This window comes from Limanda limanda, chromosome 23, assembly GCF_963576545.1.
Source record: "Limanda limanda chromosome 23, fLimLim1.1, whole genome shotgun sequence".
Taxonomy (NCBI): domain Eukaryota; kingdom Metazoa; phylum Chordata; class Actinopteri; order Pleuronectiformes; family Pleuronectidae; genus Limanda; species Limanda limanda.
The window spans coordinates 2583902-2609243 of record NC_083658.1 but is presented as its reverse complement, the minus strand read 5'-3'; the positions used below and the strand labels follow the sequence as shown (position 1 = coordinate 2609243).

The 25342-nt window shown below is 45.8% G+C and overlaps 1 protein-coding gene across 1 annotated transcript in view; it reads left to right on the top strand.

Annotated features, from left to right (window-relative positions):
• Positions 1-25094, top strand: part of ahr2 (aryl hydrocarbon receptor 2) — a 51610-nt gene extending 26516 nt beyond the window's left edge. Inside the window, exons 4-12 of the mRNA XM_061067170.1 lie at positions 17762-17955; positions 18450-18539; positions 20336-20462; positions 20538-20674; positions 20760-20962; positions 21123-21232; positions 21357-21498; positions 22023-23769; positions 23976-25094. Of these exons, the coding sequence (XP_060923153.1) occupies positions 17762-17955; positions 18450-18539; positions 20336-20462; positions 20538-20674; positions 20760-20962; positions 21123-21232; positions 21357-21498; positions 22023-23769; positions 23976-24062 (2837 nt within the window). The 3' untranslated portion in view covers positions 24063-25094. The remainder of the gene's footprint in view (positions 1-17761; positions 17956-18449; positions 18540-20335; positions 20463-20537; positions 20675-20759; positions 20963-21122; positions 21233-21356; positions 21499-22022; positions 23770-23975) is intronic.
• Positions 25095-25342: the final 248 nt, after the last annotated feature.

Below are 25342 nucleotides of genomic sequence, written 5' to 3'. Positions count from 1 at the left end.
ATGTGTTGTGTATTTTTAAGAGCCTGTCGGGATCGACAAATAAAAACCTGTCGCCCTGCCCGGCCGCGCTGGAGGGGAAGGTGAGAGATTCCCGGCTCAGACCAACTGATCCGGTGTCTCATATTAGATTTGTGGCTCATGTGTCGCGAGGTGTCGCCCAGAAACTAAACCAAACAGACGCAGATTCACCGTTTCATGGGAGGAATCGTGCATCAGGATGTGGAGGAGACCATGGGATGAGAAGTTCAATTTTAAATCAATTTTATAAGTCACAATGCAAACTGTTAAAAGTGTCAATAATCAACTTGATGTTGAGAGTGTGTATTTCAAGCAGCAGAAACAGGTGAGAGACAAACTACTGGAGGAGGAGGAGGAAGATGAGGAGGAAGAGGAGGAGGAAGAGGAGGAGGAAGAGGAGGAGTTCACGCTGCTCAACAGGATCGCAGGATTGGTTCAGACTCTCAGATGATTAACATACAAATCAGAAATCATTCACTCCTCTCATGGCGTGTCAGGAGGACGATAGCTCCGCCCTGTTCACAGACTAACCACATGGGGACGATGGCTCCGCCCTGTTCACAGACAAACCACATGGGGACGATTGCTCCTCCCTGTTCACAGACTAACCACAGGGGGACGATGGCTCCGCCCTGTTCACAGACAAACCACATGGGGACGATGGCTCCGCCCTGTTCACAGACAAACCACATGGGGACGATGGCTCCTCCCTGTTCACAGACAAACCACATGGGGACGATGGCTCCGCCCTGTTCACAGACAAACCACAGGGGGACGATGGCTCCGCCCTGTTCACAGACAAACCACGCCCACGCTGAACTTCAGACCGACTCCACAATTCGAAGGCTTAAGGATTTACTGCTGTTCTGTGTTTTGTGAGTTTTGTGCTGTTGGCCGGACACTTAAGGGATAATGCAAAGTGATTTGTCTCGTGTGATGTGAGCCGAGCACATTTATCTTGGACCGTGATGCATCAGAGCCACAAACGGCTCTGCCTGCGTTTGATGGACACGCCGCTGAAGAGACTTCTTTCCTCTGTGGTTGGTGGAGTCGGTGACGTGGGTTTGGACGTGGTCCCGCACGTACGGAGCGAAACCTCGACGGATCTCCAGAGTCTGTGACTCGCTGATGGAAAACAAACTTTCCTGCAACGTTCCCATGCCATCCCCGGCCAACGTGCTGGCCCCTCCCCTCCTCAACCAGCAGTGTTTACTGACCGCACAGGCACAGAGTCACGCTCGGCTGGTGATTTCCTGAGCCTGATTCTGCTGTGATGCCATCCAGAGGCTCTGCTCCTGCGTCTGGGGACGAGCGGCTCGCCTCCGGTCCCACTTTGCTCTGTTTAGGTTGGGAGAGCTCCGTGAAGAGGCCGAGCCAGAGTTTACATTGGAAGAGTTTCATTCCCAAAACACTATAAATCTATTTAGGAAAAGAAAATGAATTCCCAATGTGCGTTGCTCAATAATAATTAAAGGAAAGCTCTGGTTCTGTCTTGTGAGGAGCTTCAGGGTGTTTGGATTTCACTTTGATGTCGACAGAAAAAGTGTCTTTGCTCTTCAGATGCTTGTCAGAGTCGGATCAGAGTTCACACAGTTCATCGCCCGTCACTTTAAACTTTCAAACTGTGTCTTGGAATGAGATCTTTAAATGCAAAGATTCTTGAAGAGACGGAATAAGAAATTACAAAACACGTTGTGTATGATGCCCAAAAAGACTAATACAATGATTATTGAAACTTGAAGACAAATAAAACTGGATATTTCACACTTTTAAAAGATAAAACAGGACAAACATTATGTAAAGAAACTAACACGCTCTGAAAAAGAAAGATTAAGTGAATGAACAATGACCTGCATGACTCAATTTACATTTAAGAGAGAATAAACACTGTAAGACTGTATTTTTCTGAACAAATAGTTGCTGCCTTGCTCAGTGGCAGGTTTGGACCTTGGCCTGACCTTGGAGTGATGGTATCAGTAGTGAGTGTAGTACTGAGTCACTGAGTACTTTGACTTGAGTAACATTCCTGCAGACGTGCTGGAACAAACCCACCCGGCCTGTTTGTCTGCATTCACATGTGTAACTCTGAGATGTACTGCAGCTCTGTGTGTCTCTGTGTGTGTCTGTGTGTGTCTGTGTGTGTCCGAGGCTTCACTGTGACCGACAATCAACACAACATGTTGATGGTTCCAGTTCAGCCTGAATCTTTATTGTAAGGGAAAAGAGGCGTAAAGACCTTTGAAAACCTGCATTTAAAGAACATAGAAATTAAGTTTCCATATAAAGGGAGAAACGGTCGTATTCACTCAATGTTTCCTTCATATCGTCTCTTTGAAGTGAATCATGGATCTAGACATACACTGAATCACCAGGGGGCGTATATCACCAAAAACTATGATGTATATTTGCATACGTCCTGTCATCATCACCTACGTGGGCTGCGTCCACCTCTGCTCGACTCTGATTGGTTTGTAGATGCCGTCTGACGTGGGCGTTTTTTCAGTTGGGGGTATGAAGCACTTCAGGTGGTTGCCGTGGTAACATGATGGTATCACTACCAGCATCAACACCTTCAGAACTGGTTCAAATGCACCAAGTGAACGTCCTTGTGGTTCAAACATTATATTGTCGGAGGTGAAGACTTCTTCCTCTTCTTTTTCTCCCTTTTCAATCTGCCAGTTGTTTCCCAACAGAACCTTCCTTTGAGTTTGAGAAAGAGTTCAATCTTAAATCAACAGCCGTTTCTTTTGCTTATTAAAACATTATCTTTTAAATATAAAAAGCTGTGGAGCTCTGTGATGATCTACAGGCGAGATGTGAGGGAGGCTGCAGAAGGATGACGTCTAGACGGACTCTGAGAGAAGTTCATTTGACCGGGAGCTGCTGCACGTCTGCTGCAAACCTGCTCTGTGTTGAAGTGAACATGTTCAGCAAAGGATGGAAATCTGCTGTGATTAACTGGATTATTGGAGCTTAAAGCAGCAGCGTTGTGTTTGTACTGAAGCTGCAGACATCACATATGCTCCACTGATACCCAGCAAAACAAAACGTTCACGTATTCAGTGTTTCCTTAATCTGAAACATGAGCTGTTCAAGTCCTGCTCACTGGTTATTTGATAGAAAACCTTTTTTAGGTCAATAAGAAGTGGAGCGTCTGGTTTCAGGTTATCCCGCCTGCTTTCCTCCAGCTGTGACCAGAGGTGGATGGTATCTAATATTTAATAAAAGAGCAATATTGACTCTGTGGGTCAGGTTTCCCTCGTGTCATTCACAGCTGTGCAGATGTGCGGTCTGGAGTTGATTGTGTGGCGAGGCTGCAGGGAGCAAACAGCAGACACACAACACTGGTCCCTAATCAGTGCGCTGTTTCTCTCTGCTGTTCTGCAGCTGAAGCTTCTCACTCACTCTGTGCTTTGGAAAAAAATGTTCTCAAGGTGTTTTTAAATTCACTGAAATCCTCATTTGCACCATCACACTGGCTCAGTTTCAGCTTTTCATTAACCGGTTTATTGTGGGTTTTGTTTTTCAAGTGATGAGATTTGTCCAAAATGCAAACACACCCTGAGAGTTTGTGCCGTTTCTGCCTCAAGCGAAGATAAAAGAGGAAGTGATGAGGTTTTAATGGGTTTTGGTATTTCCCTTTGGTATTTCAGACTTCATTAAGGAGGATTTGAGAAAGAGAAGCTGAACGGCTGTAACAACAACCTCTTCAGGTGTAGAGCTGTAGACGCGGTCACTTCTTTCAGGGGGAAACTGTCTGACACCAGCGATGGAAATAATGAACCATCACTTGCATTTCTGTGTGTTTCACCACAGCGGCAGCCATGTGCTACCACTTCCTCCTTGTGGCACCAGCAACACGTGGCGTCACCTGCGAGGGTTTTCAAGGTTTAGGTCTGTTCACATGACGATTCATTTGATTTCTTTTTGTTTTATTCTGAGATTTCCGTCCAGTGACTTGAGAAGCAGCGAGAGGAGCAAAATGCAAATAAATCAAAAAATACCACCTGAAGTACATTTCAAATTCAGCCAGTTTTAGTCTAAAAACCCAAGATTTGCATATTTGAACTTTTTTATTTTGAACAATTTCCATAACGTCAGTTCTGTGTAAACAAAATTTCCAGAGAATCCTGATTTGAATGAATTATTGTTTAATCTGAGTCATACTGTATCTTCTCCGTCCACCTTAAAGACTCCTGCCGTCGAGGGGACGGCTGAACCAGGCGTCGTTGATGTCATCGTACGGAAGCTCCACTTGGTTTCACCGCCGACCCGAGGCAGGAAGCTGCTGAGGTCGGCTGGGTTTTCCTCTGATTCACTCGTCTGATAAATGACGGCCTCAGCGATACCGAGAAAACCTCAGTGAACGAGCGTCTAAATCAGGATTGATCTGACGTTAGTTTATTGAATATTTAAATGAATCAAGTGGCGTCAAAACACTTAAATTATCTACGACTACCAAGATATATTGTGGGACAAAGTCCAATCACAGAGAAGAAATAAGTTCACTTAATGCTTGAGAAGTTCAGTACATATAATATTATATATATATATATATATATGTATATTTTATTAAATTTAACATTAAAAACACACAGGGCGAGCAGGTGGGCGAGAGCCATGAGAAATGAATTTAAAAAAGAGGAGAGAGCGAAAATAAGGTGAAGGGAGAGAGAAAAAAAAGAGAGAATGTTTGGCAGAAGAAACCTGACATGATGAGACACACACACACACACACACACACACACGCACGCTGCACAAAGCACATCAGATCCAGCCAACTCCTCTGATCAAACTGATAGTGTTTCCACGTAAAGTTCACACACACACACACACACACACACACACACACACACACACACACACACACACACACACACACACACACACACACACACACACACACACCTCTTCCAGGAACAGAGCACATCTGTCGTTTCTGAGGTGTGTGTTTTGTGCATGTTTTCGCACATCTACAGTTTATAGGTGGAGACAATGCACATGTGTGAATGAATTAACACGGTTTGGCTTGCGTGCGTGTGCGTGTGCGTGTGCGTGTGTGTGTGTGTGTGTGTGTGTGTGTGTGTGCGCGCATATCGTGCATAAAGTGTCTGTGTTATTGCGCACTCACACAGACACACACAGTTTATACAAGGTGAGTTTTTCGCATCCAGACTTTGACACTGCTGGAGAATGGTGATGCCAAAATGTTTGAATATGGCCCCCTGGTGGCAGGTTGCAGTATAGGTCATAAACACCAACTATCTCCATGTTATTGGATGGGCCATGGGTCAAACTAAATTAATTGTAGGCGTCAAATACACTTTTAGTCGTGTAAGTGTTTATTAAGTTTGGTTTTGATGAGTTATTTGCCGTTTTAAGTGAGGAGGCTGCAGCTCGGAGGTTGTTGTTCTTTCCCGTAACGAAGGCGGCTTTGAAAACGGTAACAGACAGGAAGTGGAACAGCGGGGGAATAGTGCATGTGACGCCGACGGCCAATGACAGGCCTGTACCCACACTCTACATCAGGCCGATCAGATGATCAGCTCCGTCGGCTGTGTCCATTCAGATCTTGATTTCTGACAGAAGTGAGACCTCTCAGGTTTGAGCAAAACATCTTTGAACAGCCTGCCACCAACCCAAGCCCGCACCCCACACTGCTTTCTCTCTCCCTCTCCCTCTCTCTCTCCCTTTCTCTCTCCCTCTCCCTCTCTCCCTCTCTCTCTTTCTTGTCTAAATAAACTCTTGACACGCAACTCCACTGGCTGCCTGCCGAGCTTGTCTGCTGCTGAGCGCGCCTGTCAGTCAGCACTCAGGGCTACAGGCAGCGGCTCTGCCAGGTACTGACTGACTGGTTATTGACTCAGCAGTCCTCGTACTGGTTTACTGACTGGTATCCAGGTATCGTAGTTTGTTTATTTAGAAGCTGGCACTCGGTCACATGTTTATAAAAGTTACTGACCCGATGAAGATCACAGTGAATCACCTGATTACTGCATCAGTCAGAACTAAACTTGTGATAACTGTCTCTCCTATGGCTCAAAGGGTGTTCTCCACTGCAGGAGATATAGTAACGGCCCAGAGGAACTTTAACTTCTGAGCATGTTGACCAACTCCTTTTTCTGAACAAAAATGCCAATATTCCCAAATGAATTTAACATTTTGGGTCATGACCTTGCAGCCATCTGGACTGGACTCTAGCAGTGCACATTTGTTTATTTTTCTCAATTTGATTGAAGCTCTAGGTTACTCTTATTTATATGATTATTCTCAGGTTTATGTTACTCTATTATGTCTGCTTTATGTGACTGTATTGTATTTAAATAATTGTAAGTTATGTGCTGGGAGCTCAGTGTTCATGTGAGAGGTCTCCTATTCAGAAAATAATTACAAAGGTCCTGTGTCCTGAAGGTTCAAGGACAAAGTTTTTGCACTTCAGTTAATGTGTAGAAGACAATGTTGTTCACAGAATTAAATGTGACATTTGAAGTGAGTTGAGCAGTCTTATTTTCCTCATTTTGTGTAATGCCTTTGAATAATATGGGGGACATGAATCGCAATATATCGCAGAATCGAATCGCAATACTTGCAGCATCGCAATATATCGCAGAATCGCAATACTATTGAATCGTGGCTCAAATATCGCAATACTATTGAATCGTCACATTTTTGCCAATTCCCCCCCCTAGTCAGCCCCACTGGGCCGCCTCTTTCTAGATCAAGACAAACGGCTGCAGGGAGAGAATTAATGAATGGAGGTTAAGTGTGAGCCCCTCCTGCAAATTCCCGGGCATGAGCTCATTATTATTTCAAATTATCTGCTGCTTTTTGATGGGGGTGGGGGGAGGGGGAGGGGGTGAGTATACCGAGGCTGGACAGGAGCCGTGTGGGTTTGGACGGAGGATTGAAACGTGTCTGAGGTTTTGTTTCGGTGCAGTGTAGACGAGCGGTGAAGACGCAGGAGGAGAATGTTCACGTTGACCATGTTTGTGTGTTCGGTGTGTCCGCAGAGAGTTGTGTACTTGTTGTGTGGAAACTTGTACCTGGAGCCTGTTGACGTGTATGTTAGAGTGTATTTAAACTGTACGTTGAACATTGTAAACCAGGTTTGGTGCAGATGGCTACTTGTTTATACGAAGATAACCTTTCCCACTACTTCCAGCTTGATTACTGTGTGTGTGTGTGTGTGTGTGTGTGTCGGGGGGGGGGGGGGGGGCAGTGGTTTCCTGTCCTCAATGGGTCCATGGCACGACAGCGATAAGAGCACCGGAGCTACATTAGGCTTCAAACTCCATTACAGATTACTGGCTGTTACTCAACACCCCCTCACCCCCTATTCCTCCCTCTACCTCTCTCCTGTTTCCATCCCCCTCTAACTAAATTTCCCTCCTCCCCTCTTTACCTCCTTTCTTTTTCCATCTCCGTCCTCCTCCCCCCCTCATCAGTATCTACTGTATAATGACATTTAGCAGTCCCAAATTGGAGAACATGTAATCATGCAAACCTCCCAAAACCCAGTAAAGGCATCAAGAGGCTTTGGCAGCCATCGCCATTGTGTGTGTGTGTGTGTGTGTGTGTGTGTGTGTTCTTTCACACAATAATCACGCTGAATGTTTTCCCTCCTCTCTCTCTCTCTCTCTCTCTCTATCTCTCTCTCACCCCTTGTCTTTTCCTCCGCCGGCCTCCTTCCTCTCCTTTCTCAGCTCAGGATGCCAGAGGTTGAAAGTTTGCACGCAACGACGCTCTGTCTGTGTGTGTGTGTGTGTGTGTGTGTGTGTGTGTGTGTGTGTGTGTGTGTGTGTGCGTGTGTGTGTGTGCGTGTGCGTGTGCGTGTGTGTATGCAACAGCTACAGCAAATTAGCCGTATTTCCATCTGTTGTGTTAAAGAAAGTACCTTCCTGAGCTTCTAGACTTTGTTGTCTTTCTGTCTTTCTGTCTTTCTTTCTTTCTTTCTTTCTTTCTATCTTTGTTAATGGTCACAGGAGCTTATTGGCCTTAAGGGGGAACTGAGTAGACTTTGGGTGGTCAAAGGTCAAGGTCAAGGTCTAGGTCAGAGGCTCTTCATATTGTGAATTGAATATGTCAGGGACACGTGTAGAAAGTGAAACTGCACCAGTCGGAGGAACGTTACCACAGCTGTCTAATCGAGCTTCATCGGAACGACAGTGTTTTCTCCCCTGAACTCCTCAGGTTGTCCTTCTATTTAATGAGTGATTGGTATGATCCCTGTGTCTGTGTGTGTGGGTGTCGGGGGGGGGGGGCTGTGTGTGCAGTATCACTACAGAGCAACCTGCCCTTCAGACAGAGGAATGTAAACTTTGAGACGTCTCCTCCAGACTCTGCCTTATCGCTGCATGCGAGAGGTCAGAGGTCAGCAGGTTAAAGTGTGTGTGTGTGGGTGGGGGGGGGGGGGTTAACTGTTCAAGCACCATGCATTGTAAAATATATGCATCTTCACATGTTGGAGTTTTCTCATTACAGTTGTTTTCTACATTAAAAGGAGTTTTATAAACACACTGTACTGTAGTCAGCCACTAGGGGCAGTCATATAGAGTATATATAGTATTTACCCTGGTCCTCTACGTTTAAACTGAATATCTCTGTAAGGTTTAAAAAGACAAATTGGCTGTTTTAAAAACACATTTTCAGTGAGTGTCCTCACAGGAGACAGGGACAACTGTGTGAGTCGGCAGATTATCCCAGAAAACACCTGAGAGCAGGAATCATCGTCCGTCCGTCCGTCCGTCCGTCCGTCCGTCCGTCCGTCCGTCCGTCCGTCCGTCCGTCCGTCCGTCTCTCTGTCTGTCTGTCTGTCTGTCTGTCTGTCTGTCTGTCTGTCTGTCTGTCTGTCTGTCTGTCTGTCTGTCTGTCTGTCTGTCTGTCTGTCTGTCTGTCTGTCTGTCTGTCTGTCTGTCTGTCTGTCTGTCTGTCTGTCTGTCTGTCTCTCTGTCCGTCTGTCTGTCTCTCTGTCTGTCTGTCTGTCTGTCTGTCTGTCTGTCTGTCTGTCTGTCTGTCTGTCTGTCTGTCTGTCTGTCTGTCTGTCTCTCTCTCTGTCTCTCTGTCTGTCTGTCTGCTCCGTTGAACTCGATGACTCAGAAATGCCTCGAAGGAATTTCTTCAAAGTTCAAGATCGCTGACCTCACGAAACAGGTTAATTTGGCTATAACTCAAGAATTGATGCGCTAATTATGACAAAAATGTGATGACACATCTATTTATATATTTATACGTCACTGTGACGTCATGATGTTCTGCAGAGAGAAAAAACACTTTTCTGGACATAACTTATCACACAACTCGTGAACACAAGCAGTTTGTGGACAAGTTTCCTGCAACTTGAGGCTTCGAGGTTATAATGGTTTTTATTGACTCTCCCGTGGTCAGGTTGTTGTCTTTGTGTGGGCTCATCATCGGGGCGCGGCCATCGGTGAAATAGTTGTGGTTTGTAAGGAAGTTGCAGTAACAACAACAGTGAAGGAAGAAAACAAAGTGCGATGAGAAAGATTAGAAAACAAGGCTTCGGATGACTGGGGTTGTGAGTGAGTTTATAAAGGGGAGACTAAATGAAAGGATCAATTCATAAAAGTTTATGTTACTTGCATTTATCCGACGCTTTAATTTCAAATATGTGGAGTAACAGGGAATTAATTGAGTCCTGTCATTCTCAGATGGGATTAATTCATAAATAATCAGTTCAAATTCTATTTCCATCTAAAATATACTTTCACAGAATTTAATAAAACACTTATCATTACAAACATCATTTCATTTTTCCGTATCTTTGTTATATCTGTACATATAGAATGTTGTAAATATGTGGGGGTTGTATTTCATGGCGACAGTGTGCGATAGCGCCCACTACGGGGGATAAAGAGTGATTTATTTCCAGTGTGTATTACATGTGGTCCGCGCTGTGTGGGAGCCAAACTGAGCGAAATGTCCCCGATCAAAGCCACGGCAGAAAAACAGGAAACGACACAGTTCAGACAACAGATGATACACGTTAAAAACACAGAGATGATTTAAAGGCCGAGAGCAAAGGGAGGCAGCGCTCGAACCCGAAACCCGTTCTCCATTTCCTAAGCAGACAAGGCCTTTTCTGTGCTGCTCGACGTCCTGTTCACCGCTCATGTCCAAACCTGCAGCGAGAGAGAGAGAGAGAGAGAGAGAGAGAGAGAGAGAGAGAGAGAGAGAGAGAGAGCATGAGTGTCTGTGATGCTGATCTCCTGTCACACACACACATTCCCCCGCCTCCCCCCTCCTCCTCCTCCATCCTGCTGCAGTCCAAAGCGATGAAGAACAATGACTCCATTCAGCTCTTGGGTTTCAAAGTGGAGAGAAACCACAAAGTGCTTCGGAGAGCGGGTGTTGGGAGATGGAGGGATTGGAGGGGGAGGAGAGAGAGAAGGAGGGCGGGTGTTTTCGCAAATATGATAAATATGATAGAGAGAGAGGAGACGGGGGGGGGGGGGGGTGGCGGGTTGAGGGGCTCGCACCAGCCCGAGAGGATTTGCCACGTTGTGGGTTTCAGTTCCACCGCTTTTATTTGTTCTTACCAGGAATCAAAAGGTCCAACATTAAGGATCTAGTTTCTCCGAATATAAATTAAAAAGAAAAGCATCAACTTATCATATCACTGCAGAGGGAAGCAGCAAGTTTTTGTTACAAATGTTTTAACAGGGTTTCCAAAGGGCCTTAAAACATCTCAAGTTCAATAACCTGAAATATAGTTCCCTAAATATGTTCAAATATGATGTACTAGGTCTTAAAAACAGGGCTAATGAATATTCGAGCTCGTGTTGGCAGGATCTGCACATAACTGTAATCTTGGAAAACATCAGGCTCGGGTCCGGTTCGGCTCATTCTCCCTCGGGCTCAGTCGGGAAATAGTCCAGGCAAAGTAGCGTTTTCCGACCGACTAATTGTAAAAGAATTTTTTTCAGAATAGATTATTTCTATGAGGTGTCCAGAACAACATACTTAAAGTCCGAAGAAATCCTAGTTGAGGAAATATGTTTAATTCTCATCAATGTGTGCATATAAGGCAACAATACACCCCAAAAAGACTATTTTTTTCCTTTACTCCAATCAAAATAAAACTTTACACAATGAAAGTTACCATGAAACGTAACATTTTTTGTATTACAAGTTTCTTTGAAAATGAATTTATGTATGTATTTGTAATACATATGAATGGTGTTTGCCTATGCAAATTAGGACATATTCAATAAGTGTGGAGCTCATGTGCTTGTCAAATTCACTTCAAAAGAAACTTGTAATACAAAAAATGTTACGTTTCATGGTAACTTTCATTGTGTAAAGTTTTATTTTGATTGGAGTAAATGAAAAAAATAGTCTTTTTGAGGTGTATTGTTGCCGGGCCTTATTAGCACATTGATGAGAATTAAACATATTTCCTCAACTAGGATTTCTTAGGACTTTTAGTATGTTGTTCTGGACACCTCATAGAAATAATCTATGCTCAAAATTATATATTATTTTACAATTACTTCTATTTTTGGCTCCAAAATGGGTTACTTTGCCTGGACTATAAGGTTTGGCCCGAGCTGCACTCTAACGTTTAGGTAGGTCTCCATCATGTCAATATTCAAACTCTCTTAAAGCACTTTTAGCTCCTTTACAACCCTGTAAACTCACTGTCGGGACATCTGAGCTCCATCAGAGTCCAGCGTGGAACCACAAGAGCATTTGGAATAAACAGGCTTTGTTGGCAACGCTTTTTGATCAGAAAACAAAACAGGCGAGTGGGACGGACTGAGCGCTCCAGGGCCTCGTGTTCGTTGTGAAGACATGGGAGGAGAAGAGGTGGAGGGGGCTGTGGTGGTGGTTCTGGGGGGGGGGTTCTCCTGTTTTATGAGGGCTCTGGTGGCTGGTAGGAGTCAGCTGTTCCCTGTTAAACCTCCACACTCGTGGTAGAGGGGGTAAATGAAGTGGTTTGTATTGTCAGAGAGCAGCCTCAGTCCCTCCGGGCACCAAGTCCGTCCTCCCAGGTTTTCTGTCTCTGTTTATGTAGTTTTCAGAATAATTAAGATTTTTCCTTCAGAAGCCATCTTGTCTTTTTTGCCTCTTCGTTCTCCCTTTGTGTCGTACTTTCTCTATTTATACCTCCCACGCCTCTTTCATTTCGTCGGCCTTATCTCAATCAAACTTCTTTCTCACCATCTCCCCTCTGTACTGAAATATCTCATTGTTCCTGCACTGTGATGCTCAACCACTAAACCAGATCGCCCTCGGCTATGAGTGTATACGAGTGTGTGCGTCAGACGCCTAACTCCGGGCATGCCCATACAGACACCCCCCCCCCAATCACACACTTACACCAAAACCACAGAAAGGCAACAATGAAACCGAAGACAAAGACGTACACTCTTGAAAATCCTGGTGTCTAGTTTTGGGTAACATACATCTTAACTCGATATTTGTTAACAACCCACACACCACATGTTGTTTCTCTATGCATATGCACGACTGTTTCGTATTTGCACTTGTTATCATTATCCAAACTGTGTTGAAGAGTCTCATCTAGAGCAAGTCGGGTCCTGCTCGGTCTCTGTCGGGACCTTCGTCACTTTTAATGACCGTAAATGTCACTTTTTCTTCCGGTGGAGGAGTGTTTTTTAAAATCTCGTCCCCAGGTGTCGTCTGCTGACGAATGATATTGTGTGTAAGAGCTGTCCGTTACTCCTGCATCTCCAATGAGTGTGTGTGTGTGTGTCTGTGTGTGTGTGTGTGTGTGCGGTCGGGTTACAGAAGAGATGTCACACCAGGTGTGGCTGCACATCACCACACCAGGTGATCTCACAGGTTTAGTCAGAGAGGATCTAGGTAAACGGATCCTCGAGGAAATGATGTGTAAGAATTCATAAGAATGAAGTAGAAATTGGTGATAAACATTTTTTCAAGTCTATCTTGGTATTATTACCATATTATACAAAAAGTACGGAAAACAAATTTCCACAAAACCTGGTGGAACACGGGGCAAGCAGATGAAATATAGGCATTGATCTGAATCAGCGTTTTTATTGATTGTCCACGGAATAATAGATGTAATATAAAAACTCAGCCTATTAATAGGACTGATATTTATGAATGTGTGGTATTTGGTGCCATTCTAGTTATAAAACACTGTATCTCTCTCTCCACTGTAATTAGAGGCTGTCAGGATCTGTGAGCTCTGGTTAGTGACTTTTGCATTTACGATGTATCATTACTGTTGATAATTATTATTATTAGCCGTGGGATCTCTTAAGCAAACAGCCCAGGTTGTGGTGTTGCCGTCGGCCGGCGGAAGAAAAGAGGATTCAGTATTTAAATTTGAAATGTGAGACTGCATGAAATCTATTGGCTCTGTTGTGCTTTGCCATAAATCACGTTAAAGTCTGAGCCGAGCGCGTCGTGGGAGCAGTAAAACATTTGGCAGCACGCGGGGGGGCAATGAGTCTGTTTTAACATGAAGCTGTTACTCAAGCTCGCATGTTGACGCACAACACAAGACGGGAAATCACAACAGGTTCGGAATCTGAAAGACGGGAGGTTTGCACGCTTTGAGCAGATTTTTAAAACCTGTCTGTGTGTAAGGAAACAGACTTTTCAGCAAAGATCTGGCCTAGAATGTAGATTTGCATTTGTTTTATGAAAAATAAATGTTGAAAAATTCAGAGCAGGTGCAAGAATGTTTGACATTTATACGACTGAAATCATAATCGTCAAGTTTCCATCCCAAAAAAACAAAAAAGGTGTAAATTAATCTGAGTTGTCCTTCCTTATTTAAACTGATTTGACAGTTTAGCTGTAAAATGTGATCCCTCTGCAGCTTTTTGGGATAAATTCTGCCCCTTAAGGAGTTGATCATCAGCTGAGAAGCAAAGAGGCGTCGGGCGAGTGCTCCTCTGTCTTGGTTTGTGTGTTTTCAGGGATCAAACCAACATTCATGCAACTTATGTGATAACGTCTGGGAGGAAAATGGCCTCCAGATCTGAGGAGCAGAGTTGGCTCATCATCTTTCCAACTTTTCTGGACATTTCCCTTGGGGGCTGGCAGGTTACGTTCTGGAAATGTCCGGAGCAACTGATTTTTGTCCTCACATTGAGCTTCTCTGGAAAATTCCCGGCGATTCTCCAGAGTCGGAGAATCACATGAAAGCAACTTTCGTCATTTCATCTCCTCTTCTTTCTCTTGGATTTAACTCACGGCTGCTGCTGCTGCATCAGTAACAGGATTTCTGGAGCCTGAGCTCTCGGGGTGGCCGTCCGCCAACATGTGTGGAACCAGTGAAACAAAGCTTTGGGAATGTGAGCGGTATGCAGCACCATTAATCAGAGTAAATCAAACAGACAGCGGTGTAAATCAGCACGAGAGGGCATCTCAGTGTAATAAAGAATAAAATACTGAATGTTTTTTTCTCTCCGTCTCTTTAACTGGTGGATTTATGTGTCCCACCAAAACAAAACCCTCGTCCTTCTTTTCTTTCTCCAGCAGAAATTGTTCCAACGGTTCCATAACTCAGATTACGTGTTCCCTTCATATTTTTATGATCAATCCAGCAGCTCTGTGTAATTCTTCTGCAAACGTTGAACCAGCAGCCGCAGAATTTACATTTCCTGGCACGGCCTCTAACATCAACCGTTGTGTAAATGCTTTTCGAAACGTATTTCCACCTGGTCCTCCTCACGCAGGAAGCAGCGTTACAGAGCGTGTGTCAGGTTTTAACCACGGCGCTAAAGTTCCTCCATCTCTGCTCTCTTGTCCGAACCGACCCATCTGGTTCAGTTGTTCCTCTGTTGCATGTTTCTGTCTTTTTCTACCAGATTCTCTTGGTTCTTTTACAGCCCCGACAGACTCTCTTCTGTCACTGGTTTTTGATCATATTTACCAGTTCATGTGGTCGCTGCGTTCATGTGGCTCAACCAGGATGTCGCAATTAGAATAGTTTGACATTTTGGGAAATATGATTAACTCGTCCTGCAGCCGACCCCTAACTGGCCTCTAATGATTGAATATGAAAACCAAATAAGTTAGAACATTCATTCTTGTTGTGGGCTCTGTCTATCGCCTGATCACATTCGCTTGTGATGACGTCTTTAAGTTGCGTGTGGTGGCACCAGAGCATTTCCCTCATCTGCCTCCAGGAGACTGTTGTTTGCACGATGCGGTTTAAATCGATCTCAAATAAAAAGGATGATATTTAGACCACAGTAAAATCACCATCATTGCTTTGTTTTTATATATATTTCTTTTTATAGACCAAACAAGACTATTTAATAACAGAGAAAATGATTATTAGTTGCAGCTTTAAACTTTGACTTTTCAATATCCTTCTTTCCGTGGTGCTGTGTGTGAAACAGCTGCAGTTTCCGCTCAGTCGATTCCATATGTTGGTAAAAGAGAGAAAGTCTTGAAGCGTATGTGAGAGCCTCAGGGTTTGCAGCGTCAGAGCTTCACACTCGTTACTGAGAGCGAGTTCATGCGAGGTTTAGAGAGAAGTTTGATTTGTGTCAAGGCTCCTAAATGACCAGGATTGTTTGGTTTAAATAAAGCCCTTGGATTGAAAGTGTCTTCATACTGAATCTCTGCAGCCTAGAAATGTGGAAATAAATATTCCTGTCCTCTGTTTCACTGCAGCTGCGAGCAGAAAAAATACAGGGAACATTTGGGCCTCGACACAAACCTCAGAGATCATGAAAGATTAGAAATGACAGTTTCTCTCTGAATCACGAATCTAAATAAAAGGCTCTCGCTCTCAAACGTCAAACTTCTTGACGTCTCCCATCTGTCCCTGCTGATTAAAGAGGCTCCAAAACTGAAATAAATAATAAATGAAACCGTTTTCCACTGGCTCATGTCAGCCATCGTTTTGAAACGGCAGTGGAAGAGAAGAAATTAAAAAACCACATCGACTGAAGAAATGTCTTTACCAGTCTTTTGCAAAACCATAAATCTTCTGCGTTTATATTTGACCAGTTAGTGTCCTTTTAATCTGCCGCTACTCCACATGCACTGGATAGAGTTTAAAGCACAAACTCTGCTTTAAGTTGTCAGTTTAAGAAAGTCTTACTGACCAGGAACCTAAAAAATACAAGAAACAGACAAGAGTGCAGGTAAAATGTAAAAATCGTACAAATTTTAGTGATGATCACTGAAAATGTCATTAGAGAACATTCTCAGAATAAAAAAAGCCACGAACAAGCATTTCACACTGTTTTTTTTGTTTCTTCTCTGCATGAGACATGAATAAAATCAAGTTCTTCTAAATAAAACATCCTCAGTTTATTTAAGAATAGAATTACTCCAAATGAAACATCTATTTGTGACATCAACCTCACCTCAGTTGTTCTAAATTCAAACATAATGCACCATTCATAACTTGCTTCCTACAGAAACAGCTCCAAACAATTCTTCCTATAACTTTTAATCTGACAGTTATTGTCCAGTATTCTGAAAATGACTGGCGACGATCTCGTGTAAAAACCAGATCGATGGAGTCTCGTCCGTCGACCACTTCACATGAAGTCTCGTCTTCCAGAATCTGCGGCTCCCCGCTGAGCTCAGTCCACAGGAAGAACTAAAAAAACAAAACACCAAGGCCAACGGGTAATTTTGTGGCTCTGCCTGTTATCCTTGTTTAGCCTCCACCAAGAGACAGTGTGTGTGTGTGTGTGTGTGTGTGTATATGTGTGTTTGTGTGTGTGCATGTGCTTGTGTGCGTGAGAGCGAGAGAGAGACGTTTTACTTTGCACATCTCAGCGTATTAGTTTTGGTAACTTTAAAAACCAAGATTGTCATGGTGCGTCATCCACGCTGGCGCCACCCAGTGGCCGGAGGCAGTATGTTTTCTGTCCTCACATCCACGTCTTGTGAACACAATATCTCAAGAAACGCTTCAAGGGAAATTCTTCAAATTTGGTAAAACCGTTCAGTGCGATGCTAGGATGGAATGATCGAACGTTTGTGGTCAAAGCTCAAGGTCGCGGTGACCCTGGGAGCTGATTGAAATACCTCACACTTGTACCTTTGACTTCTTTCCAAAGAGTCGGACATTTTGAGAATAGATTTGATCAAAAAATGACTCTAATGCTGGAAAAGAAGAGCACAGCGAAAATGAAATGTTCATACAAATCATTTAGTTCCACAAATGTGTCCGTCCTCCTCCTCATCTCTCCATCATCACCTGAATTGTTCAGATCCACCTGCTTCCTCTCAGAGGATATTTTCGGCTGCTGGGGTCAGTTATTTTTCTCTCTCGGTGATGAGAAGCGCTCGATTAGTGGCAGAGGAGGAAGAGGAGGAAGAGGAGGAAGAGGAGGAAGAGGAGGAAAGGTTCAGCTACAGTGTCAGTGACAGGAAACATCAGGCAGCTCCACCCAGATAGAGAGAAGAGATGTTCCTCATTTCTGCTGTTCTCACTTCACACTTTTGGTTTCCACAGATCAGTCGCTCAGCTGCAGCGTCGATGTTGCAGTCTCACAAAACAGTTTCCGCTTGTTTCACAGATTTGTGGACAAGAGTAAAAGTTGTTTCACTTCCTGTTTTTCTTGTTGTGGATGAGACATGCAAATGGAAAATAAACTGTGAGATTAAAAAATGCAAAACAGCAGAAAGACGAGATATAAATATTGATTCTGGTGATGATGATGATGGTGATGATGATGATGGTGATGAATTCCCTATTCTGCGTTTTCCAAATGTACAAAGTGTGACATGTTTCCTTCCTCTTCACCTCCAGCCACCATGAAGAAAAGCCAGGGCGGCTCCAGCTGGACGAGTGACGGGAACCTGATGTTTGGGGGGAAAGTCCAGAATGCTCTGACTCCAGCCTCCACGACCATCTCCTCCTCCTCCTCCTCCTCCACGCCCTACTGCTCCCAGATGACCTCCATGGACGGAGTCAGCTTCTCCGAGGGCGACCTGCTGCTCCAGGTAACACCTCATATAACGGTTTGTCCGATGCAACACGGCCCCACATGATAACAAAGTGGACGTGAGACGTGTCAAAGCTTCTGTCGGCTCCCGAACGTGAGCTGAAACGCAGCTGGAGCCGAGGTCAGCGGGAGGAGGAGGAGCCGTGCCACCAATCACAAGAGAAAAGCTCTCAACGCCGCACGAAACTGCAAGATTCAGCTTTGCCAAAGAGCCATGAAAGCAGCCGGATGAATGTTGGCAGCACATTCTCTGGTCAGATGAAACCAAAATAAATGTGTTTGGATCGGAGGAGCTCCAGCGCGACGACCAGGGATCTGTAAACGCCGTCTGTGGATCGATGACATTTATAGACTTAAAGGAATTGAATCTCATTATTGACTTTAGTTGCAGTTGGATATCCAACACGGGCCTTTTATTATAGTTTAATTTCTCGAATTGGCTTCATTCTTCTTCATCTTTAAATTGACAGGATGTTGTGTTCTGGTCCACAGGCGCTGAGCGGCTTCGTGCTGGTGGCGACGGCTGAAGGTTACGTCTTCTACATGTCCCCGACCATCCAGGACTTCCTCGGCTTCCACCAGGTAGAAGCACCAACAGTCCGAGTCTGCAGTTCTTCTTCAGGGTTGAGGAAGTTGTGTACAGCCGTGTCTTACTGTAACTTGAACCCACTTCCCCCTGTGGACAAGAAACACATGAGAGTCTGTTTCTCAGAGATTCCGCTGAGTGGGACATCGATCGTGCATATTTGGGAGATTTGTTTTGAATGGAAATCTTGTGTCGGCTTCGAGGTCACGTGGAGGAAAACATGCTGTCGAGCATGTTTTTTAAAAAAACTCTCCGACCGCAGGAGGACGAGCCCGGTCTCGGAAATAACTCGTCCCTGCACAACCTCGTGTTTTCACTTCATCGACCTCCTGAACTCTGCTGTTCCTCATAAAACGTCCTTTCCAAAAGATCTGAGCGCTGCACAGATTGCAGGTTTCCAACCGTCTGTGAAGCAGCGACTTTCACTTCGTGTTCTTGCACAATAACAGTCGCACAGATTTGAGTCTGTCGCAGTGAACATTTTGTTCTCCTTATGTCCGTTAGAGGCTGTGACCGTCTCCAAACACACCCACGCTCCTCCTCCCGGGATTCAGACCTAGAGGAAAAAAGAAAAAACAGAGAAGACGACAATATAAACATTTTATAAATGTTGCATTGACAAAAAATGGAGGCCAAAAAGCTAAAACATTTAAAAAAACACTCTATTGCTCCTTTAAAATAACTCATGGTAACACGTGGGAGAATAAAAAACTAGAGGTCGCAGCGTTTCCACGACGATCTGAAGTCAGGATGCTAATCAGGGAAGGAAACGATTCCCCAGCTGCTTCGACTGTTTACCACTGTTATAAACTTTATTTATAGAGCGGCTCGGAGCGCAGCTACAGAGCGGGGACGAGAAGAAACCAGCTGCAGATAAAGAGCAGACGGGCGAGATCGCACCGCAGATAGAAGCAGAGGAAACTGATGAAACCGATTTGTCGATTTGCCAATGTGCAGTTTGTACTTTATTTTGAGTTTCAAGGAGATGAAACGTGAAATTAGCTCTGAGGTTACTTGAGGCGCTTCATTCTGTCTCTGCAGTGATTTCAAAACAACAACTCGCAAACCTCTCGTGCTGACAAATCCAGACCTGAGGCGTGTTTTGAACTCGGAGACGCCGTTTCTCAGCTCCAGCCGACAAGCGGCTTTGTCTCTGGTTTGTTTGCCGTCGGTTGAGTAAGAGAACGAGCGGCGAGGTGTGGTCCGCTCAGCACCTCGCTCCTGGAGCACAACAGGCTCTCTGTGTTTTCCAGCCTTAAATCAGTGGCATTCATCCGCCGGGGCATTGTTCCCGCGGCGGCGTGTTTACACTCACATCATCGGTCCTGAACGCAGCTCGCCAGTGCAAACACCGGTCGGGATGGAGCTCGCCACCCGGCCGAGGGCCGAGGGCGGCCTGGAGGAGGGCCAGTCTGAAACATGTGCACCAACACACACGGGCTGCCGTTCCATTATTTAACATTTGTTATGATCACATGTGCTCGCCGTTAAGAGCCAGTGGTGAAAGACAGAGACGTCACTTACCCTCTCGGGGGGGGAGTCACATGATTTCCTCTGACATGCAAAGGTCACATCTACTTGATAAGGGTAAATACAGTTGGATTCTTTTATTTTTTAAAGCCTCTGTGTGAAGTTTTGAGGGACTTTGAATCGTCAGACTCACGCAAACACGCGCATTTGACATTTTAACCAAACAAAACGTACGGAACTTGAAATAAGAATATTTTAACGTTACATAAATTTACCTCCTTTCTGCTTGATTCTGTAAAATAAAAGTAAATTGTGTTTTCAGTCGGACGTGGTCCATCAGAGCGTCTTCGAGTTGATCCACACGGACGACCGAGCTCTGTTCAGACGACAGCTTCACTTCGCCCTCAAGCCCAACGCCAGCCAATCGGACAGCGGCGCCGACAGTCCCAGTGAGTGACCATGAGAGGAACGCCGGCCCCGGCTTCAACGCCAGGTCCCTAACGATGTGAATATCATATTTACAGGTGAGAACTCTGCAGAGATCACCACCGGCGTGATGACCTACGACCCCCAGGCCATCCCGCCAGAGAACTCCTCCTTCCTGGAGAGGAACTTCTGCTGCCGGTTCCGCTGCCTCCTCGACAACTCCTCCGGCTTCCTGGTAACCGCCGTCGATTACGTAGATGAACGCACGCCTTCGTCCTCGCCTCTGCTTGTGTGTGAACTTGTCTCGTGTCCGTCTTCAGGCCCTGAACTTCCGCGGCCGCCTGAAGTTCCTCCACGGTCAGAACCGAGTGTCGGAGAACGGGACTCTGGTGCCCCCGCAGCTCGCTCTGTTCGCCATCGCCACGCCGCTGCAGCCGCCGTCCATCCTGGAGATCCGCAGCAAGACGCTCATTTTCCAGTCCAAGCACCAGCTTGACTTCACACCCATGGGCATCGACCCCAGGTACACACACACACACACACACACACACACACACACACACACAGCACAGTGACCCGCGCAAAAAGTTTTTTACTGGATTTATATTCACATCACTGAGAATCTGAGCTCTAAGACAGTCAACAAGATGAGTCTCTCATGTTGTTGTGTTTCTCGTCCACAGGGGTAAAGTGGTGTTAGGATACAGTGAGACAGAGCTGTGCACCAGGGGCTCAGGCTACCACTTCATCCACGCTGCAGACATGATGTACTGCGCTGATAACCACATAAAAAGTAAGTTCCCACAAAAACGGCCACACGTCTGTGAGTGGCACCTCTTTAAAGATATACATATGTAAAATAGGATTTCATGGATAGACAGTGATGATCTCTGACTGTTTTTCTGTGTCTTGTCCAGTGATAAAAACCGGAGAAAGCGGCTTCACCGTCTTCAGACTGCTGAAGAAAACTGGGGTGTGGGTGTGGGTCCAGGCCAACGCCAGGCTGGTGTTCAAAGGAGCGAAACCGGACTTTATCATCGCCCGGCAGAGAGCTCTGACGTGAGTGAACACCCAGAGAGCCGGAGGGAACTTCCCATCATGTACCACAATGATTACTTGTTCAAATCACTAATCGCTTGATCAGTTTTTATTCAAACTTTTTGGGATTAATTGTTTTGTAACGTCTCCTGAAATCCACAATATTCAGTTTGAAATAATAAACAGCAGAAGACTCGTTCTGTTATTGTTTCTTTTAACAGTATTGAAGTTATCCTTCAAAAATGTTTACCCTCATCCATGCTGCTAAAAAACTTTAATCCCGATGATGTTTTCCTTCACTTGACATCTGTTGCATTTCTTTCCCTGGGAGACGGATCCTCTCATGTGGCTCTCTCTGAGGTTTCTACATATTTTTACCTGTTAAAAGGGTTTTTAGTAGTTTGTTCTTTCTCTTGCTGAGGGTTAAGAACAGAGGATGTCTCACCATGTTAAAGCCCTATGAGACGAATTGTGATTTCTGAATGTGGGCTATACAAATACAATTTGAATGATTGCTTGAACAGTCTTTTTTCTATTTTCTGCAGAAATGAAGAAGGAGAAGAACAGCTGCGTAAACGACGCCTGCAGCTGCCGTTCAGCTTCACCACCGGGGAGGCGCTGCTGTACGACAACACCCCGACCGTGGACATGCCCGACATGCCCGACATGCGCTCCACCCCGAAGCAGAGGAAAATGGACGAGTTCTCCGTCAGCCCCAACTCCATGCTGGGCTGCATCCTGAGGCAGGACCAGTCCGTCTACTGTGAACACAACAGCATCACAATGAGCTCCCTCAACGACGCCGCCTTCAAGGACACGCACGCCACCGTCAGCGTGCCCGGAGACATCTGGCCGCACGCTTCACCCAAACCTGCGGGGAATCTGGTGAAGTCGGAGGCCATGGTTCAGGACATGATGGAGACGCTGCAGCAGATCCTCGGGGACGGCAACGTGATCGGCACGCTGGACGTGGAGCCGGAGGAGATCAAGAGCTGGGAGACCATGCTGCTGAGGATGAGCTCCAACACGTCCGAGATGAGCGAGGACCTGAACGACATCCTCAACAACGACATCCTGTCGTACGTGGAGGAGCAGCTGCAGAAGGAGGGCGGGTTCAAGCTGCCGGGTCAGCTGGACCTCCCAGCCTCCCTCTCCGCCCTGGACCACCCGATCCAGAACCCCAGCCCGGCTGTGGAGCAGAACTTCGGATGGCCCCTGGAGCCTCAGAGCCAGCTGATCTCAAACGGAGGTCCGATGATGAACGGACAAACGGCGCCGGTCCTGGAGACGATGAAACTCACCCACATGGATCTCCCTCAGTTGGGGTCTTCTGCTTTAAACGGCCCCACCCTCCAGCAGATCGCCTCCCAGCAGATGCTCCCCACCGCTGTCGGCCTCGGCATGGTCGGCGCCCCGGTGACCTTCAACCCCTCGCTGGCCGACTCTTGTGTTCAGACACACAACGAACTGAGGAGCTTCCAAGTCGCTGCCAAGGAGAACAACCTGGGAGCGTTCAGGCAGACCAATCAGCTTCACCCGAACCAAGTGCCGAACCACGTTCAGATGATGATGCCCGGCGCGCCCATCGGCCTCCAGGACCAAAGCGGAGACGGACAGTTAAACCCTGTGTTCAACTTTCAGGGAAACCGATGGAACTCCTCCGTCCAAAACTCCAACCAAGTCAACCACTTTGCTCAGAGTTACACCCAGAATATTTCAGTGGAACCCGGTTTCCCTGCAGGTGCCCCCCCGTCCAGCTGCCTGCAGGGACACTTTGCACTTCACACACACAGCAGTGAGAATCAGAGACAGTCTTGGCAGCAGCTCTTGGAGCAGCAGCAGCTCTTGTCCGGTGGACGCCAGCAAATGGGCGCCGGCCTCAACCACATGTCAGGACTTCAGAGGAATCCGCCACAAACCACTGTCAACGGCAGACCCGTGTTCAGGAGTCCCGAGACCCCCCCTGTACCGTTTGCTGTTCAGCAGAACCTGGAGCCGCCTCCTCTGGCCCCTTCCAGCAGTTGTATGTTCGGTAACGCCCCCGTGTCTGTGCCTGTGAACGGCCTGCCCCTCGGTCAGGTGAGCGCCTGCAAGCAGATGAACGCGACCGGCAACAACCAGATCCTCTCCCATCCCGCCTGTTTCTACCAGGGAGGAGGCTCGGTGCTGGGCATGCCGGCGTTACCAAACCCCGGTGAGGCGCCGCTGTCCTGCCAAGTGCCCGGCAGCCTGGACCTGAACGGCCTGTTGGTGCAGCAGCAGCAGTATCTCAACTTCAGCGAACAGACGCAGGTAAGAATCTGTTTTTAAGGAGAAGGTTTAATCTCCAGAAACAACTCACCGATCTGTACGTTCATCATTAAAACATCTGCTTGTAGTAGTTGTTATGAACACGTAACATTTCAACTGACTTTTAGTTATGATGTTTCTTTATCATCTTCTTGTTTCCACACTTCAAGCTGTCAGACGTCCTCACCTGTCATTGTCCGTCCTCACAGATCAACAGCCGTCCAGTCCTCGGGAACAAAGGGTTCCCGTTCCCCTCGCTGCCCGACGACACCTTGTACTACTCCGAGAACAAATAGGGCCGAGGGGAAAACAAAAAGACTCCTGTCTCTAAACATGAAACGGAATAGACTGAAGAACAGAAACGTGCCCCTGAAAAGGATGAGGAGAGAAAACAGGACACGTCCCCCTCTCTCTTTTTCTTTCTTCTCCCAATTAGGACCGAGTGATGAAAGCTTTAAAAATGCAAGTTTGTCTGAGGACGTCTGGTTTGTGGTCGAGGAGGAGGAGACGTCTCAAGAGGAAGGAGGAGAGTTTGTTTTCGTGGAAGAAGAGTGAACTCTTTTCTTGGAGCTGATTGGATTGTACCAAAAAAAACTTCATCAGTGATTTGTTTTGTGCAAAGTTTGAGAAATAGTACTTTTGGCAAAACACTGACACAGGATTGGCTGCAGCTCAGCTGGTGTCAGCCAATCACCACACAGCACTTCTGAATCGTCCCACTTGTCCTCAGTGTTGACCAATGAGACAATAACTTCAGTAATTTCACTGTGGTGGAGAAAAAAAGCAGCGAATTCTGCCGAGTGAACAGCGGGTGGTGTCTCTCCACAAGGGGGCAGCAGTGAGCCCCTTCTACTCTCTGTGCAAATTGGAGATGTTTAAAGATGAGAAAAGACTCAAAGGAGGATTAAGAACTGGTTGCTTTGGGCGAATGTTTCTCCGGTCCGGTCCCTGAGCTTCACTGTCCCTCACACAGTGGATCAAATCAACAACGTGGAGTCCGAGGCCGGACCCTGAGACCACCTCCTGCTCTTCCTCTTTTCTACTCTCTCAGAAGGATGAAATGTGTTGACGTCTTCTTGTTTTGCTGTTTTTCAAATTGCGTCTCGATTAAGTTCATTTCAACTCTTAACTGTCCCACTGAGGGAGATTTGCTTTGCAGACAGGGTATGTATAAATATATATATATATATACATATACATATATATATATATAAAAAAAAGAAAAAAGAAACGCACAACAAAATCACAGCATCATCCTACTAACAGACCGTTTTTTAAAAAGATGATTGAGTGAAACCAGCTGATTTTTTAAAAGCAGTCGGAGCTTTTTCACTGAGCCAGTTCTTCTTCTTCTGTTCTTCGATATTTCTGTGTCGTTGTTTTCTTGTTATAGAGGAAAAACAAACGTAGACAGTGCCTTAACCCGACAGACTGTTTGAAACTTTTAAGGGACAGTCTGTCAATTAACTGCAATTTAAAAAAGAAGCCTTTCCATCCGGACTATGAGCAGAGAAAAGGTGTGGTGGAAATTGGTGTTTGAAACCAAAGTGAAACTCGCCCTCGCCTTAACTTCACT